At 40.8% G+C, this 18,069-nt stretch overlaps 1 protein-coding gene and 1 long non-coding RNA gene across 2 annotated transcripts in view; one reads left to right on the forward strand and one right to left on the reverse strand.

Moving 5' to 3' along the window:
* Positions 1-6,740, forward strand: part of LOC118452313 — a 14,674-nt gene extending 7,934 nt beyond the window's left edge. Inside the window, exon 3 of the long non-coding RNA XR_004842055.1 lies at positions 6,010-6,740. This is a non-coding gene — a long non-coding RNA (uncharacterized LOC118452313). The remainder of the gene's footprint in view (positions 1-6,009) is intronic.
* Positions 26-13,343, reverse strand: NAA50 (N-alpha-acetyltransferase 50, NatE catalytic subunit). The gene is made up of 5 exons (XM_035894539.1): positions 13,261-13,343; positions 4,327-4,463; positions 3,745-3,864; positions 2,718-2,784; positions 26-735 (listed from the first exon to the last, which is right to left on the reverse strand). Exons 1-5 carry the CDS (start codon positions 13,338-13,340, stop codon positions 555-557), a joined length of 585 nt encoding a protein of 194 aa, XP_035750432.1. The 5' UTR covers positions 13,341-13,343; the 3' UTR covers positions 26-554.
* Between the last annotated feature and the right edge of the window lie 4,726 nt (positions 13,344-18,069).

Genomic DNA, 18,069 nt, shown 5'->3' on the forward strand with positions numbered 1-18,069 from the left:
GAAAACAAGAGGGGGGGGGGGGGGGGGGAGTAAAGTACCCTGTAGGTTATAAAAAACACAATAATGTAGGAGTCAAAGGACAAGATATTGCTTTTCCTTTTTTCCCCCCATTGGATTTACATTCTGCTTACTGAAAGAGATAATGTTGAAGGAAACTTGTCATCAGGATGACCTGCTCAAGCCCTCCACAACTCAAAAAGAGATCTGCACACCTTTTCCCACCCTCAGAAAAAAAAAAAAAAAAAAAAAAAGCAAAACAAAACCCAAAAAAGCCAGATCCCTCCCTCCCCCAAAACCAAACCAAAACCAGAAAGGAGAGCTCAAAAAAAAAAAAAAAAAAATTAACCCCAAACATGATTGGACAATCCTTGGAAAAAGCATTACATTTTGTTGGAGAGAGGTCAAGAAAAAAAAATTTAAGAGGATGAAGGGGTGGAGTAAAAAAAAAAAAAAAAAAAAAAAAAAAAAAAAAAAAAGAAAAAGAAAAATCAAGAGGCCTCTCTTTCCTTATTTGGCGACAAGCAAGTGCAAGAAAGTGTTCGTTGGGGTTTTGTTCAGTTGTCGGTCTTTTGCACATCTGCATTCTGGCCAAGACAGGGGGCTTTGAGGTTTTTCTGCAGCACATGAGCATCTGCGGGCTCTATCCTCTTGTAGTAGTTTTTCTTCGTCTCAATGATCTCAAAGCCAAATTTTCTGTAGAAGTCAATTGCAGACTCATTGCTGATCTGGACATGCCTGGGACAGAAAGGAGGACAGACAGGTGTCAGAACTTTCTGCGGTACAGTAGTCTGCCTCTACACTCAGAACCATCAAAGACAAGATAAGAAAAGGAGCTGTCCAGACAGAGACAGGAACGATGGTGTAAGTTCAGGACTGGAAATTTTGGGCTTCCCAAGTCAATCCTGAGCTAACACACAGCTCCTGGATGGCCTGTAACAATCATTCTGAGAAGTGGGAAATGTTTCCCCTCAGTAAAGCTCTTTTAAGGAACACAAATAGCAGAGAGACTCTGAAGCATTACTAGCTCAGTAATCTCAATTTTTCTTAATCTGTAAGTGACAGATATTTTGTGGAAATACATAACAAAGTTCCACTGTAGAGCCAATTTTAGCTTCCTGTAGTGACACTTCTTAGATGACCCAAACAGTTGTCTGAGTAAAAAAAACCCTACACGCTGCAACACAAAACTAGTAATGCTGTTTGATAGGATTTTAACTCCTTGCTCATTTCTTACTACCCCTCTCCCCTCACAAAAAGCTATGGCAGCACAAAGACACCCTATGGACTTACTAAGTCTTTCCCACTTTTATCTATCTCCCCCAGAGTTTTACAAATCTTGCTAGCACATTTCAAGAGTTTCAAGGCCTCCAAAGCAAACAGCCATCAGTTCTTCATTCTAAGCGACTAGGATATTTATTTGCACAAGTTCTACCAGGAAAAAAAAAAAAAGGGAGAGATGTTTGGCTCAGCAAAAGGCATTCATTAAACACTCCCAAAATTCAGTGGACACTGCACAAGCTCATGAATCACTTTGTCATGACAACACGCTGCATAACCATAGAACCAAAGCAACTCTGGAAGCAACAGCAGAACAGAACAAAAGATCTTAGTGTTAACCCAATAAACACCAAATAGCTAAAAGGAAACTTTACAATAATGACAAATTTAGCCACCAATATCAAATTGTGTGCGAAGCTGCGTAGTTCAGATAGAAGATGCACAAGCAACAGACATAGTAATAAAAGCAACAGGCCGCTAAAAGAACTTTGTTATGCCCAAAGCATCTGGGAAGCAGAAAGAAGGATTACAAAGGACTTGTCTTTTTTGCATTAAAAACAGCACACTGTTCCTTCACTGTGCACACAGTGCAAAAGCAAAAAGGAAAGCCTGTGCCAACTAGCAGGTGTCTGAGAGAGACTTCATTACCACTTCTTCTGAGGCAGGAGAGCAGGAATACAAGCCAAAAGCAGCTTTACTCAAACACCTCTTTAAAACACCTGTTCCTCTTATAGACATGGCACAAAGCTATAACAGTAGAGGTCTTGGAAGACTTTGCATCTCTCCTTGGCAGAGGTGGACTAAGCTTGAGGAGAAAGTCACTCCGTTTATTGTGCTTATTCTCATGTCTGCATCATGCCAAGTGCAGTTCATTTAAAGAAAAAAAAACAAACCAACAAAACAAAACCCACTCCAGACCCCAAAAACCCCACACTAAAACCAAACCCAACACCCAGTAACAAAACAAAAACCAGCTTCTTCCCCATCTGGGTCAGTTCATTGACCTAGTTTACTGTGTTGGTGCACAAACAGCCAACCTGTCACAGTGCAAGAATGGGAAAAAGCAGTTGGGCCTTGCTACTGAATGAGACCTGCAGTACTTTCCATTCTGGGGATGACACTGTATGGTAAAAAAATTCTTCCACAAAACCTTTTAGTCATACAGTGTAATTCTGCTACAGAACATCATTTTGTAACTAAACTACTTTCAAATTCAGCAAATTTGCAGAAGCCCTCCTAAAGCAAGCAAGCTTTTGGTTTTCTCAGCATCACACAACAAGCCCAGAATACGACCCCTAGCTTTCTTGCTAGTACTTACAAGATGTTCCATGACCCCACTGAAATACATAACAGAAATGCTCTTGAATCTCCCTCCCTTTGCTCCCATACATGCCTCTATCATGTCTCCAAAAATGCATGAGTGTAACTCATTTACTTACAGATAGATGTTGTCAAAAGTGCCATCTTTTTCACAGATGTTTAAGACATGATTCAACATTTTAGTTCCTGCCAAAAGGTAAAGAGATACTTAAGAAAACCAGAAGTACACAATCAAGTCTGTACTTAGCTAAGGGCTTTCTTGAGGAGAGGCAGGTTAACTGTTAGGTAGGCTAAAATGACAGAGCTTGTGAGAACTAGGAAAGGCAAATAAACATGGTGTACAAGTATTTCACGATCTTTCTGACTGCTCACAAAATTTAATTAATTGTTTCTTTGGAGAAAAAAAAACCACAACACCTCAGAAGCATAGGTATAAAGCAGCTTATTTAAATACTAGCTGCAAGGTCTCAAACTCACCTCAAAATAAGGTAAAAAAAGGTATAAAGCAGTGAGAGCATTGGTTAAGTTTTTCTAATAAAGGCCTGGTAAAATAATTTAAAATAAAGTTATCTTTTCATTCCAGTTTGTCAAAGCAAACAGGTTACTGTATGGTCTTGATTAATCTGGCCTATGGATTTGCAACATTGAGAAAAGAACGAATTGTAGTATAGTCAGAAAGCAGGTACTACCCTGGAGCAGCAATAATCAGTAGTGATAAAAAAAAATAAAAATAAATAGAAAAAACCCCCTCATTAGGAAGAGTGAAGAGATAAACCAATGAAGAAATGCTGTGTTCTACTTATACATGACTTGCATACTGGCTGCATACCTCTGACAAATTATTTCATATCTCTGTACATGAATTTTCACATCTGTGGAAGCAGAGTATTTACATCACAGTATGATAACGTGATTAAAATTAAAATAATCTGAAATCCTGAATTGGAAAGCTCTACAAAAAGTCCATTTCTGAAAAGCAGGAAAAAAAGAGCACATCATAAATCATACTTTTTCCCCAAAGTCCCTTCCAAAGAAATTAGCAGTCTGAAAGTGCACTTTCTTGGTTAAAGCTCTGAAAGGGCATTTAGGAGGCTGCACAGCTATCTGGTTTCTTTGATGTCTCAGATACAAAAAGATCCTCCTTACCTATTCCTAGCCTTCGGTAGGGTGCCAGGCATCCAAGTGTCATGATGTACAGCCTCTTCTGGTTCTGGGAGTGGTCCACCCTACAGCACACTGCTCCCACTGCAATATCGTTGAAATAGGCTGCCAGGGAGGGAAACAAAGTGTTATCAGTCGCAAGTCTCAAACTGTACAGTTCCTTCATTCACACCCTGTATCCTCCTTCCCTCTTGCTAATTCTCCCATCGAGATAAAATCAGAGTGTGGCTAGCACTTTGAGTGAAGTTGCCAATGATGCTTTGATAGAATGATTGGCTTATTAGAGCCCAAACCAACTAACAATGACATCAGGAGGTAAAGCTGGTAGTGCACATCTCTTGAGTTTTCTGCTGTAACAGAAAACATGCCTATTCCCAGTAAAATGAAATCTATTTAGAACACAAACCCTCTGAGGTTGGGACTGTGGCTTTTCAAGGTTCCCAAACAGTTATTTTTCATTATGTAAAACAACAAAATAGAAGGATCTGCTATTCAAAACCATTATGGATAGCAATGATGAGCACTTCTGCCACCATAGCCCACAATTACTGGCAAGAACATTTGTACCTAATTTGGCTAGTTCGCCAACCTCCAGTACATCCTTGTAGAACTTGTCATTGTAGCTGACAGGAAAAATGACCTGGTTTAGCCTCTTCAGCTGCTTAATGTTGTGTGGTGTCACATCTCCCAGCTCGATCCGGCTACTGGAACAAATCAAAACATGCTTAACATCTGACACACTGCAAAATTTCTAAGGATCCCAAAAATCAGTTTATTTATGCTTAGAGAACTGTCCCACCTAATAATCAGTTCAACGTACATCTGAACTGCAATGTTCAAGCCATACAATTAAGACTTCTGTTGGTGGCTGATTTAACTCCCAAACCCAATTTCAGTTGGTACTATACAGTCAGACACTGACATACCATAGTATATGTGTGGTTTTATTGGGTGGTAGACAGAACACAAATCTCTGTAGGAGTATTAGCTTTAACTTTATCCCATTAATTTCCTCACTGATCATCAAGATCACAGGGGGGAGGGGGGAAGAAAGAAAAGAAAAAGATGGGAGGGACAGGTGGCTAAAATAGAGACCAAGAAAATGAAGTCCTTATCCATACTTCAAAGACAGCCCTAGTTTTACCATCTATCAATATAAAGCTTATGCTTAGACAAAGACTAAGTCATTATTAGACATCTGTCTCTAAAAAGCAACAATACTGTGTGCAGCAAACTCACACTAACCCTGTTAATATACAAGTTTGCCACTGTCAAGGTGACTTCCGCATCTATTATGATCATCACTGAAGTCATTCTTCCTGCCGACTGAGAACAGAATCACAACCTTAAAATACCAGTACTGCACTGAGTTATATTGAAAAGAAACAGACCAAGCTTCTCCCTTTTCTAAGGCTAACTTCTCGACAGAAACACTACATATACAGAAGGAAAAAAAAAGAAAAAAAAAATAAAAAATCAGGTGTTCATATTCCCCAAGCCAATTTCTTGGGTCCAGGTAGAAGTTGTAACAAGGACTACAAGAATGAAAAATAAAAAACCAAGATAATCAAAATGTTTTCCCAAATGGTGACCAGAATATGTAGGCAGGTACAAAGCCAACGTATGTTGAGTTAGAAACACACACAACTCTAAGTTCATCTCAGCCTTGTTTTACCAAATACATACAGGCAACCAGATTATTTTCTGCTCAAACATTGGTAAAGACACAGTTTTGCCATAAAAAAAAAAAAAAAGTCAAATTCTGTTTTCCAAAAGGCAGCTTTCTAAGATTCTTGTATGCCAGGCTTCAAAGTTCATTGTAGTAATGTGCAATAGTTGCTTTCCATCCCCAATGCCTCTTGTGCCTAGGCAGCTTGTTTTTTCAGATAGGTTGATGCCTAAGACACAACAGCCCAAATTAACTCACATAATACAGTGAAAAGAAGAGGAGATACTAACCAACAATGTTTTTCTTCAAGAACTGTACCAAACAATGCGTAATATGATCTGTCTCTATTTTATTGACTGACCTTGATTATACCTCAAAACCCCTTAAATTATTAGTACTCCAGATACCACATTAGTTTTAGTTGTCATTACCAACAATGGGTGATAAATACACAATGCTTTCTAGGCATTGTACATGCAGCCTGCAAAACTATCAGAGAAAGCTACAGGAATGGAGCGTTTAATGTTTACTTCAAGAAGCATAACTTGCCCTCACACCCACTTTCTCTTTTTCTTTTACAGCAAAGAATGCAGTCTTCAGTTCTGCAAAGGTATCAAGGATCACCATTGCCCACTCTCTGGTACGACACAGATCAGACAGTCTCCCTAGTGAGCTCTACAGAAGCTAAACAATTTGTAAGGAGGCCCTACCTATTAGAGAACCATCTAGCATTAACAAATGGACTGTTGATGATTTTGTAATTCTCCATCAGATTAACAAGTTCCAGTTAATTATTCTAACTACTTAGAATTAATGGATGGCATTTCCACATTGAACTTTGCTGACTCCCAAGTCTAACCTTTCATCACACATTTACCAAAGAGATTAAAAAGCCCTCTGTTGTTAAACATCTCATGCCAGTACGGGTGCTTGCAACTTGTTCTAGGCAGCTCGTCATCTTCCCCCTACTACACAGAACATGTCCATCTATCCTTTTACCCGCTCACTGCAAAGGCAATTACTATGCTACAAATCCTTGTAGTTTGCCCCTGAACTCCGCCCAGTTGTACAGCAACCTCTTGAGAGACAGCTCACTAGAACTGGAAAGTTCTCCAGCAGTGACCTGACGAATGACAGAAGAAGCAACAGTCTCCATATTCTTGCATCTCATCCATGTCAAGATACCCAGGCATACTACAAGCAACAGCAATGGCATACATTTCTAAAGTTTTAGCTATAAACAACTATATTGTGCTGAAACAGTCTGCACTATCTCCTTTCCATGATTTCTACCACCACTGGCCCTTTGTTTCACAGCCTTTTCCATCTTCTAGATTATTTTTGCTCTTAAGATTCCTTTCTTCATGTATCACCACTTGTGCACGCCTCTTTGGTATTATATTCCAACATAAAGTACTGAGCTAGCAAGGATGACCTCCTCCTCACACCACAGAAGTATTGCCATTGTAAACAAGCATGCTATCAAATGATAGTAAAGTTGTTAGATGGTAGGGTAACTGTAATACTTGTTTTATGCCCAGCTTAGCACAGCTGTTCAGTCTAGCATGGCAGGGCTTCTTCAGGCACACAGACGGCAAGTTGTGCGTTTCTCTCATCCCAACCAGCACTGCTGCTACCTTTTCTCACAAAGGGTAGGAATAAAACTCTGGCATGTGAGTTCCCAGGTGTATTTGTGTCTGGGAGAGAGTTTTGCTGGAATAGAGGACCTCAATAATCTCATACAACGAATGAAGAGAAGACTCAGCAGCCTCTTTTTGCTGCAGTCTACATCAGAGTGGAAACCAAAAGGGAGCAGGTCTCAACTGCCCGGTTAGATCAGATTAGCTGCAGAGTAGGAAGTCAGTAAGGGAAGAGAAAAAACCTCACATTCACACTCAGTTCCTTGAAAGCCTAGGCCTCTTGTCCAGAAGATTTAGTAGTACATTAACCCTGGTGATACTTTTTTCTATCAGTAGATCCAAGCTTCAGCAAATCAGTAACATGAACTCTTACAATGAACTCACAGCAAAGCTGTTATAGAGCAAGTGCCTCTTTATACTTGAGCAAAAATCTCTGACATATTGTAGTGTGTTTTCTAATATTATTTTAAAATTAATCAGTTACTAGTGAAGCATGAAATCAGGCATTAAAATACAGTTACTATGGAATATTTATGATGACAGTGCAACGGCACAAAGATATATTGTCAGAGGCAGCCAGGACAAGATGGCTGAAAAAGGGACCATGACCAGAAGATGAACCTTCACCAAGAAGGTTTCAGACAGGGAATAAATAAATAAGTGCAGAAGCAGTCTAAGGCTGCTCATAGCTGCTGAGCTAAGACATCACCTCCGAGGCTGGCATCAGGCCAGAGAAACAAGTTCCAGTAGTAGGTGGCTAAAAGGTGCTGTTGACAGATCTCCTAGAGCCCTTGGGCTCCCTTCTCTCTCACCACTTGCCACATTCATTGCTGCCTCCTGCCATCTCCTTCTGCCTGCCTCCTGTGCTCTGTCACTAGTTGTTTCCTCGTTGCTCGAGAGTTGCACCAGGGCCAGTAATTTATCCTGGAGGGTAATATGAAAAAAGTTTGAGAAACACTGCAGGAAGCATAAACCAATATGCTAAATATGTCTGTTTAAATAGCATGTACTCAAACCATAAATTACTTTAATGTATGGCACTAGCTGATTAAATCAGCACCACATCTATTACACACAAAAACATTTAATAAGTAAACTAAATGAGGACATGGAAAGGAAGACCCACATCATGAGAGTTCTTCACTTTGCCAGAGGACATCACAGCAAAAGTGCCACTAGGGCCTCGAGTAAAAACATAGGAAAGCTGGCACTGCTGCCGAAAGCAGCAGTCTTGCTGTCCCCAAGCCACTCATTTCCACCCTCTTGCTGGCACAAACCAACCCCAATTCAGACTAACCTAGCCAAAAAAGAAACGTTTAGTTTTAATCCACATCAGCCCCCTGATTGGGTTCACCACACAAGTCTTCTGCCAGCATAAAGAAGAGGAAAAAATTGCCAGAGGCAGAACTGGTCGGTTCTCAAGCAGAAGTGCCAGCCTACCCCAGTTTAAACTAGAAGCACTGTGCAAGAGGAGCACAGGGATCATTCAGTGTCTAGATGATTTTGTGCTAAACCTAGATTATAATCTACCATACAACATGCACTTTGAACTTAAGGACTTAATCTACCCTTGCCTCAAAAGATCCAAGATAAAGCACCTGTAACAAAGGACACAAAATGATCACTCCTTTCTTTTCATTGAAGTAGTGCAAATAGCTTTGGGGTTTGTTTTGGTTTGTTTGGTTGGTTTTTTAATAGCTATTTACAAGTAGACCTGCTTCTTCAAGTTACCTCTCAGCCAAATCAGTAAGGTAAATTTACTGTACCAGCTAAGGACTGATCAGGCCAGTCCTGTGCATTCCAGCTCAGTATAGGCTGTACCAGAAATACCTATCCTCTGCTGTTGCAAAGAAAAAAATCATGAGCTCAAATTAGCATATGAGAGAACATAAAGATGTGTAAAAGAGCCTGAAGTGCCCAGAAGGAACATGACCTTCCTTAACAGATTATTTTATTCTATTATTAATAGATATTAATAATGATCCTAAGAAGATACACGCTTATTACTGGCATCCTACATATCAAATAGCACTCCACAGTGCACACAACAGTCAACTGTACTCACCTTAAGTGTCAAAGCTTCTGGACCAAGTCAGCTGCCCCATCTCAAGCAACTATTTTTAATATGGAGGAATGAGGAACTCTCAGCTCATCAAGTCAGGCCTCTTATAACTACAGTGCCCTACAAATCCATACACTTTCCTAGATGGAACGCCAGCCCCCTGAAGCCACTTCAACATCTTCCATTGCAAGGCTGTTCCCAAGCTACCATTATTCTCATAGCTAGGCTTTCTTCTGATTTCCATTTCAAATGCACTCAAGTTCTACCCATATGCTGTCTCTTATTGCTCATTAGCTTCAGTAGTTGATGGGTACCAATACACCCTATCCCACATGCTTTTTCAGAGAGCTACCATGACCTCTTTATACTTTCCTTCTTGTAACTAAAGCCAATTTCCTGGCCTCCTCCTTTAAGACTGGTTCTTAATTCCTACTATTGTCATAATAGCTCTTCTTTCCATTCCTTCAGTTTAAAGTTAATTTCCTTAAACATGGCTAACCAAAACTGCTTACAGCAACTCAAACACTGCAGTTGTACAAGGCAATAGTAAGCAAGTTTTTCCTGTCCCTACCAGAAGCATTTTCCTGTCATATCCTAGGACATTTCTCACAACTGCAACATACCGTGACTCGGTTAATGAGGAAAAAAACACACTGAGACTTCACTAGTGAAGGTGCATAAGGCTGCTGTTCGTTGAAAGCACAGTGACACTGCTCAGTGGTGTAAGAGTGGAAGTAAAGAGTGATCCCTGAAATCCCGATGGAAGTGGGACACCAGTAAGGTAACTTGCAGCAGTTACTGAAACTGGATGCATACCCAGAACATCAGCATTAATGCTCCTGCTCTTGCATGCCAGTGGCCTAGGATCCTTCAAGCACTTGCTAGAAAAAACACTTGCACTTTTTCTAGGATCAAATGCCATCCAATTAGTCCTATTGCAGCTGCATTCCTCTATCTGCAGCCTACTACAGGGCTGTGATTTGAACACTGTCTATTTTTCCTATAGCTTCTTAACTATATACCAGTGGAAGTAGCACAGGCTAAATGAAACATTAGCTTATGCTAAGGCTGCCTTTTTCCTCTCAATGTATACTGAAGGAGAGCTGCTATACAGAATGATAGCTCAAGACAAAGCCAATTTCCAGAGTCACAGTTCAAGACGAAACACAAATTCAGTCCCAGGGAGTATAAAGTATTGAACACTAGTTTAGAACCAACATCAAGGATGTAAGGGGGAATTCCAGGTTTCTTAATGCTGTAAGAATCTCAGTCTCATTCAACTTTAAATAGAGCAAGTCTCTCCCCAGAGGGATGCGCCTGACTAAAACAGATCTCAGTGTAACTGATAGCTGGGCTCAGGCTTATTGAAGGCATCTGGCATGCTAAATTTAGCAGAGCTGTATCTGCAACTGGCAAAACTTACTGAGGTATCGTCAAAAAGTCAGAAGAGGGAGCACAGGGGAGAAAAGGGCCCTAACAAATTAGAGGAATTCAGGGAAGGTTTGTCACCCGCTAAGCCGCCAACTAGCTTTATTGCTCCTATTTTGGCTTCCAAGTCAAAGCAGGAGTCTAGACAGGATAATCCACTCATAACATAAAACCAAACCAGAGCTATGAAAGCTATAGACCTGAAGGGTGTGGCTTTGCTTAGATTCAACTCCAAAGCCAGAAGAGCCTCTCTAGTGTTTGGGGTTAGGTTGGTTTTTTGGTTGGGTTTTTTTTTGTTTTTGTTTCTAAAACAGATGAGCAGTCTTGCTAGGCGCACAAGTTAGTCTAGTTCTTGTGGGCAGACCGGTATGTTTTCAATTATCTAGAAGATCTGTGGGCTGTAAATCTACTCTGCTTCACTTGTCAGAAAACCAGAAGGATAAAGACAAGCCTAGCATGCAAAAAGTCTTACCAACTTGCTTCTGAGCCCCCCTGATCTTCTTTAGCCCCACTTACTACTGAACACATGTATTTGCATGACACCTGATACCCTGCTGGAAGTTACCCCCAGCTGTGTGCTGGACTGTAGAAGGCCACAGTGATGTACAGAAGAAAGTGAAGCAATTTTAAAATCAGAATTAACAGAAGACTTCACTCAAGACTTGTGATTCAAACGGATCTTAGTGTGAATAGGTTTCACTGGCTTGCATTGTAATTCCCCAAGAGGTACTTCAGACCCTCCTCACCTCCCTCTTTTCTAACAAAAAAAAAACCAAACCACAGCACATTACAGTCAAGGTTTCTTTATTATATTTGGGTAATTTGCTCTGCTTCAACCTAGAAAACCTGACCATTGTACAAAAGACTGGCTGGTCTTCACGTGCAAGAAGCAAAGTTATGCTATAATAGCCTCATACTTTTGCCAGCTGAAACCTGTTATTTGAGAGTTGTACTAGACCTCAAATCTAGACTCAGCTCTGATCTCAAAACAAAAAGACAACCCTAAAGCTAAAGAAGCAGTACAATCACGAAGCATCTCAGCTGTCTGAATATGCAAGTGCAAGGGAAGACAGTGAGGTCCTTTCAACAAGTGTCAAATAAAAATAAAGATTCCCAAGAAAATGAAAAGCTATCTGATTCTGCAGCTGGATACAAAGAGCAGGGATCACAGTGCCCAGCTGACAGGATTTTCAAACTCTGAAATACCATAAATAAATGTTGCTGGTCTAGAACAGAAAAGCAGCCGTACATACGTCACTTGGTAGCCTGTAGCACTTCGTTGCTTCACAGCACCTCACAAGGTAAAGGCTTAGATATATCTGCCTATCCCAGGTGCATCAAAGTCAGGTGAAAGAGGAAACAACTTGCCTGTGATCATACAGCGATAAAGAGCTGCCAGAAATCCTAACTCTCCATTGCTGGTCTAACCACTTTTCCTTATTAGTCAAGTAAGCTCACAAGAACATGCAGATTTTGAATCATGACTGCAAAGCAGAAGTACTTTTCCAGTTTGAAACAATTTAGCTCAAAATTAGCTTTGTCTCCATTACCAATACCCTGAGACATCTTACAAGTTACCACGCCCTTTCATAACCCTCAGTGTCCCCACATAAAACAATTATAACCCTTACTTGCCTCCCAGGAGATCACGAACCTTTGCTAATTAATGTTCATGAAGTACCTGGTGATCCTCAGGCAAGAACAGAGGCTTACCTTCAAATTCAAAACAGAAGTGATGCTGGGTTCACAAAGTGCCTTATTTATGTAAATCTATATAGCTCAAAGGCACTGCTTTTACTTAGGTAAGAGGCTATAGAATTGACATATCAGAAGAAAGGCATTTATGTGCTTCACACAAACAATTTCTGTAAGTCACCTTTTTTTACAAATGCCTGCGTCCATTAGATTAGCAAAGAAAAAATGACAGGTCATTATGGGTCTCCTGCCTATACTTCACATTTCAGTCCCAGGGTTGATGTTTTTTTGAGGTGCTCAAATAATGCATTATATAAAGAACATACTGTGAAAAATTAACACAACGTGCTATCAGTTTTATGCGCCTACCTTCAAATACTTCTAAGGCAACAGTGATTGCAAGCACCTAACTTGTCAAGCACAAAAAGCTATTTTTTCTCCCTTTTCTTTTCCCAGTTTTGAGTAAGAATGAATTGTTCTCAAATAAAAATTTGTGCTAAAGAGCTACTTATTAAAAACCAAACAAATCTCCTTTAATTGCAATTTTCAACCTAATTTGTGATCTTTACTGACAAGAAATTCCAAGCGCCACGTAGAGAAAACTTTCACAAGCCTTAAATTGCTGCCCTGGGTCTCACCCCATACTCTCAAGAGAGGAAAAATACAATGGTCAGATGGTGGAAATGGGAACTTTTTTCAGGGATCGAGGTTCTAGTCTGCTAAGGGCCAAAAATCACATGGAGCCTGGAAAAGAATGAAGAGAGGGAGAAGGAAGGCCAAGTGAGCTCAGGAAGCACTTCATGCATCAAGATCTTACCATGCAGCGTGGTATTTTCAATCCATTAAAAAAAAAATTACTCTGCCCCCAGGAAAATTCAAATATCTTAATCTTAGTCACCTAGTGACAGTGTTGTGGAAATGGGTTTGGCTCTATTTTTGAGAAAGCCTTGTTTCATTTCCTTCCCATAATGAATTAATTCAATATGCTTTGACATAAATACAGTTACCCCATTTCAGTGCCGTGCTTCTCCGCTCCCAGGTCTTCAAGTCCAAAAGCCTCCAAGTAACCAGCAACTCTTCTACGCATAGGCTGTTTCTCTCTTCCCCACCCCGCTTCCTCACCTCAAATCTCCCTCCCAACAAAGTTTTGTTGCTTTAAAACTCCCACATCGGTCACTTCTTCCCTTCCCCTCTTTCAGCAGGGAATAGAAAGTAATCCTGACACCGACTGCCTCACTTTGAGCAGAAGGGATGCAAGGAGCATCTGCACTTCTCTCTTATCAATTCCCAAACAAATATAAAAATCCGACTTATCCTGTCCTTTCCTCCTCCTGCGGGTAAAAATATCTAGTGCCTTCTCAGATTATTGGTCTGAACACTTCTGATGCTTGCCAAATGGGCAGGCTCTTCAAGTTCTGAATCATTTCCACTTGGATAAAAGTATTTTTCTGGCTCAAGCATCACCCATTATTCCCCATTTTAGAAGAGATTTAATGTGGCAAAGGAGGATGCATCGTTTCTCTTGTCCTCAGGAGATGGCAGCAGAGTCTGTGGCATTTGGTGATTAACTAAAGGTACTGCATTTTTCACAGAAGAAACGTCCCAACCTAGCAAGCCAATTTATATATTAACAAGCCACATACACAGGTAAAAAGATCTGAATGGCCAAACACCACTCAAAAGCCAAGTCTGGGTTCTAAAGTGCTTCAATAAAATGGCTACAATACCTGTGCTACCTTCCTATCCTCCCTGTCCTTCCTACTTCATAGAATGTCTTAATCTGGTTATGGAATTAAACTGGTAAGAGTTATAAATTAGGTTAAACTACCTATAATAAACTGCATTAAGTTTTTATAAACTTAATTTAGAAGATATTAAGCTATTTGTAAGCATGCAAGGTCTAAATTTACCATCCATGAAATTAAGTGCAGAAAGTATAGCTCATGCTTTGACGTTTCTAGGTTCAGAACAACGCTAAAACCAAACAATGATTTTCAAGCTCAATTACCTTTTTTGTCCTGCCTCCAGTGCATATGACAATTCAGCAGTTTTCTCATAAACTTGGAACTTCCTCCTATATACGTTAAGCTTAGCACTGTGCCTTGCAGATGGAAACAAATCAACAGTTCTGCACAAATTCTGCAGTACTAACTCAAGAAGAGCAGAGAAAAAAAAAACCTCCCTGGTCTCGTGAGAAACATGTGCAACTTCAGGACCTTGAAGGGTTTACTTTGTGAATCCAGGCAAAACAAGCAGAGATACCAGAGCTTACCCATAACTACCCACCGTACTTTAAATACACTATTGTTGTTTTTCTGTTATGCTCAGAATTCCCCAGCTGTGATGTCTCTTCTGCAAAGGCAGCCAGAATAGCACGAGCCTGCAAAGCCTCTCAGTTACAAAGTTCTCCGTAGCAGCATCTAGTCTGAAGGACTCTTCCAGAGCAAGTCAGTACCCTTGGAAACTACAAAGCATTAAGACTTAACTGCAACACACACAAATTTAGAGGCAGTCTCCTAGAAGTTTCTTACAGAAAAGTATCGCGCATTACACACTGTGACAGCGGTGTGAGACACAGCGCTCTGCTCCCTGTTTCAATCAGTTTTTCATCACATGGTTAAACATGCTGCCGCATGACAATCCAACAGGTCCTTGCCATGAAAACTGGAGAGGGGTTTGGTCAACATGACAACATAATACATATGCATGGGAGCACAGGCACCAGGCCCTGCTTGTAGCGTGCATCACATGCTCTAGATATGAGCTGACTCTCCCGGTCACATAGCAGGTACAAGCATACAACGGAGCACGCGTGCCCTGCATTATACCCCTTGCGTAATGTGTTTTTTAGGTTAAGGGCAGCAGGGAAAGGCTGGGTAACTCATTCTCACAGATTTCACCTGAACTGAAGCAGGTCAGGAAAGCACCCTTATTGCAAGATGTCAAAAGGCCACAGACCAGCAAACATTCAAGAACTGATGCGAGATTTTCTGTTTTCTTTCCTTAAAACCAGTAGCATAACTGTAATGAAAACACAAAACCACTGAGCAACAAGTGAATCAATGCTGTGAAAGTAGTAAACTGTGGGGAGTATTATTTACATCTACTCTACAAAACCAGGAAAATTACTACAGACAGTAGAACCCGAGTCACTCCCACTGGTATTTTTCTTCATGCAAATCCAGTTCTAAAATAGATTTTCAAATTCCAGAACAATAACAACATTTAAGAAAACAATAAATGAAAAAAGAAATGACTCTCTATAAAATCACGAAGTTCGCTGACAGAACAGTGAATTACCTCAGTTTTTCAACTCACATTAAAAAAGGGCGGGGGGGAACATAGTAAATCTCTAAACCATTAAAATGATTCAGAAGATGAGGACAGAGTGAACATAAAGCCAAGTATCACAAAAACAGATGGGAGGTAACAGCAATTATCAGATCAGAAGCTGTTGTTTAACTCATCAAATAAGAGAAAACCCACCACTTAAAACAGCTCAGAAAAAAATCTTTCACTATTTCTGAAACTAGAAGTCCTCTGTAAAAGACATCACCTAATCTCAAATACACCGATGACAGAGACACTACAGCCCCCTCTGCATTATTAATGCACTGCTATGTGCTATTTTGAATTCAGAGAGCTAAGAGGGCTGCAAGCAACACACCTTGACTACACAATCTCTTTTAGATCTGAAATTTCAAAACATCAGTGAACTTGGTTGTTTCTTTTTTAATTCTTTCTCTGCCAAAGCAGACTGTTCATAATTACAGCTGATGTTATGGGTCTCAGTGCTCCCAAAATTATCTCTGCACTTTGTGGTGTGGGTTACCATGCAACACACACGCTCCCAGGAAAAGTTCTCAGATGGAGTCAGTTTGTTCAAAAGAACTGATCCACAGTTTTGGATTCAGTACTGAAGACAGATCAGATCCCTTCAAACACCACGTTAGTTTCTACACGTTCAGAGTTGGAGCTTTGGATCTATTTTTGGACCTATCTTCTGACAGTACTTGTTTTTTAGGGATCTTCTCTGATCTTTGTAGCTTGACTAACAATTTGGTTTTGTTCCAAAGTACTCCTCTGTAATTTAATATATTCCTTCTGAAATCTTTGTCTAGTCCTTTGATTCTCTCATTGGATTTAAATTGGGTTATTTTTCAATTTGAGTTCTATCAGTCGATTTGCCTCAATCTGAATTTTTAAAGAACACCTGGATTCAATATGAAGATTTTCAATTCTGTACTTACTGCGTGGTGCTAACAGTGTTTTGACAAGACAGGAATATGCTGCTCTTCAAAGAGATGAAGGAGTACCAGAGAAGTGGAAATAGGCAAGTACAGAACCTAAAAGTATCAGTTCTGAAGCTGAATCAGTGATAAAGCTGCCTGTAACTGAAGGTAAAGTAACAGAAATAAAGTTTGGCACTCTGGAAGCAGAAGAGTGATGACTGGGGTTTTTTTCCTCCATAGCTTTTAATTTAAAAAAAAAAAAAAAAAAGGGAAAAAAAAAATTAATCAAAAGGTCCCTGAAATAAGAACTCCTGAGCACAGCAGGCAAAGCCAGGGCTCAGCCCCTCAGGGAATGCCACAATGTGGCAGACAGCTCTGGCTGCAACCTCCATGGCTCCAGCCCAACACACCTGGGCCACCTTCCACCTCACACATCCAGGCCCCAGAAACCCTGTCCCTCAATTCACGACTGATGTACAGCCAAAGCAGGGCTAAGCTGTAGAAAACAGAAGAACAGTCAACGGAGGATAAAAGGAAACCCAGTTTCATCATGATCACATCAACTGCCACTTCATCTTGGCTGATCGGTGCTGTTGCTCTTCTCACAAACTCTGTCATCCTCATTATAAGGTGACTAAGAGGCAGGGTGCCCTGTTCCATGTAGGGTGGTGCAGGCAAATAAAGGATTGCCCGATATCCCAAACACACCTATTTAATGCCAGTTGAGTGTCAGTTTATTCGCAATCATGACTGAACCTCTTTCTACAGATGCCTGCCAGCCCCTCATGATGCTTGAAGCTGCTTACACTCTGTAAGAAATAGCTGAGTATCTGTTATCAAGCAGTCTTGTCGAGTGACCTCACCTCAATTGCTAATAAGCTAAACCCCTTACCATTTCTTAGTAAAAGCTTAAGTGCTTCGGCTTCCATTCACCCTGCCTTAAGCTGCCAAACTGGAATAATAATACCCAGCATTGCATAACACCAGTTTCAAGAGGATGGGTTTAACTCTCCTTCGAGAAACAGCTGTGGAAAACCTCCTTTGTGCCTATGAAGAAACTGAGGCACAGAGTGGAAGGATCACGTTTTGTGAAGCGCGGATGACGCTGAAATTAATAAATGTCAGGTGATTTAACCAACACTGAAAAACCTGTCCCAAAGTGACCTGCGCAAGGTCAGGCAGGTCATCTGACACCAGAGCAGAACCGTGACTCTGAAGGCCTCCAGCCTTGCGTTCAAACACCACACCTCACTGCCTCCACCGAGCAGGAAATCAAGTGTTTCAGCCAACCACATCTGAAATCTCTAGGTTTTCAAGAGCCACCGAGAAGTGAAGCCAGGCCCAAAGCAGCGTGCTACAGAAATCGGACACAAAACACGTCTCATTTTCATCCATCCACTTCGTACAGCCTCCGCATAGATAAACGCTTAAAGACTTAAACCACCAAAAGTGCTAAGGGGACGTTACGAACAATAGGGCTGCAAAACAACTCGTCCAAGGCCGGGCAGCTTTCTCGCACAGACCCAACAGCGCTTGTTCGCTATTGCCAGACCAGTACGACAGGCCGGCCGGCCAGCATCCCAT

The sequence above is a fragment of the Egretta garzetta genome, unplaced genomic scaffold, assembly GCF_000687185.1.
Source record: "Egretta garzetta isolate BGI_Z169 unplaced genomic scaffold, ASM68718v1 scaffold85, whole genome shotgun sequence".
NCBI lineage: Eukaryota > Metazoa > Chordata > Aves > Pelecaniformes > Ardeidae > Egretta > Egretta garzetta.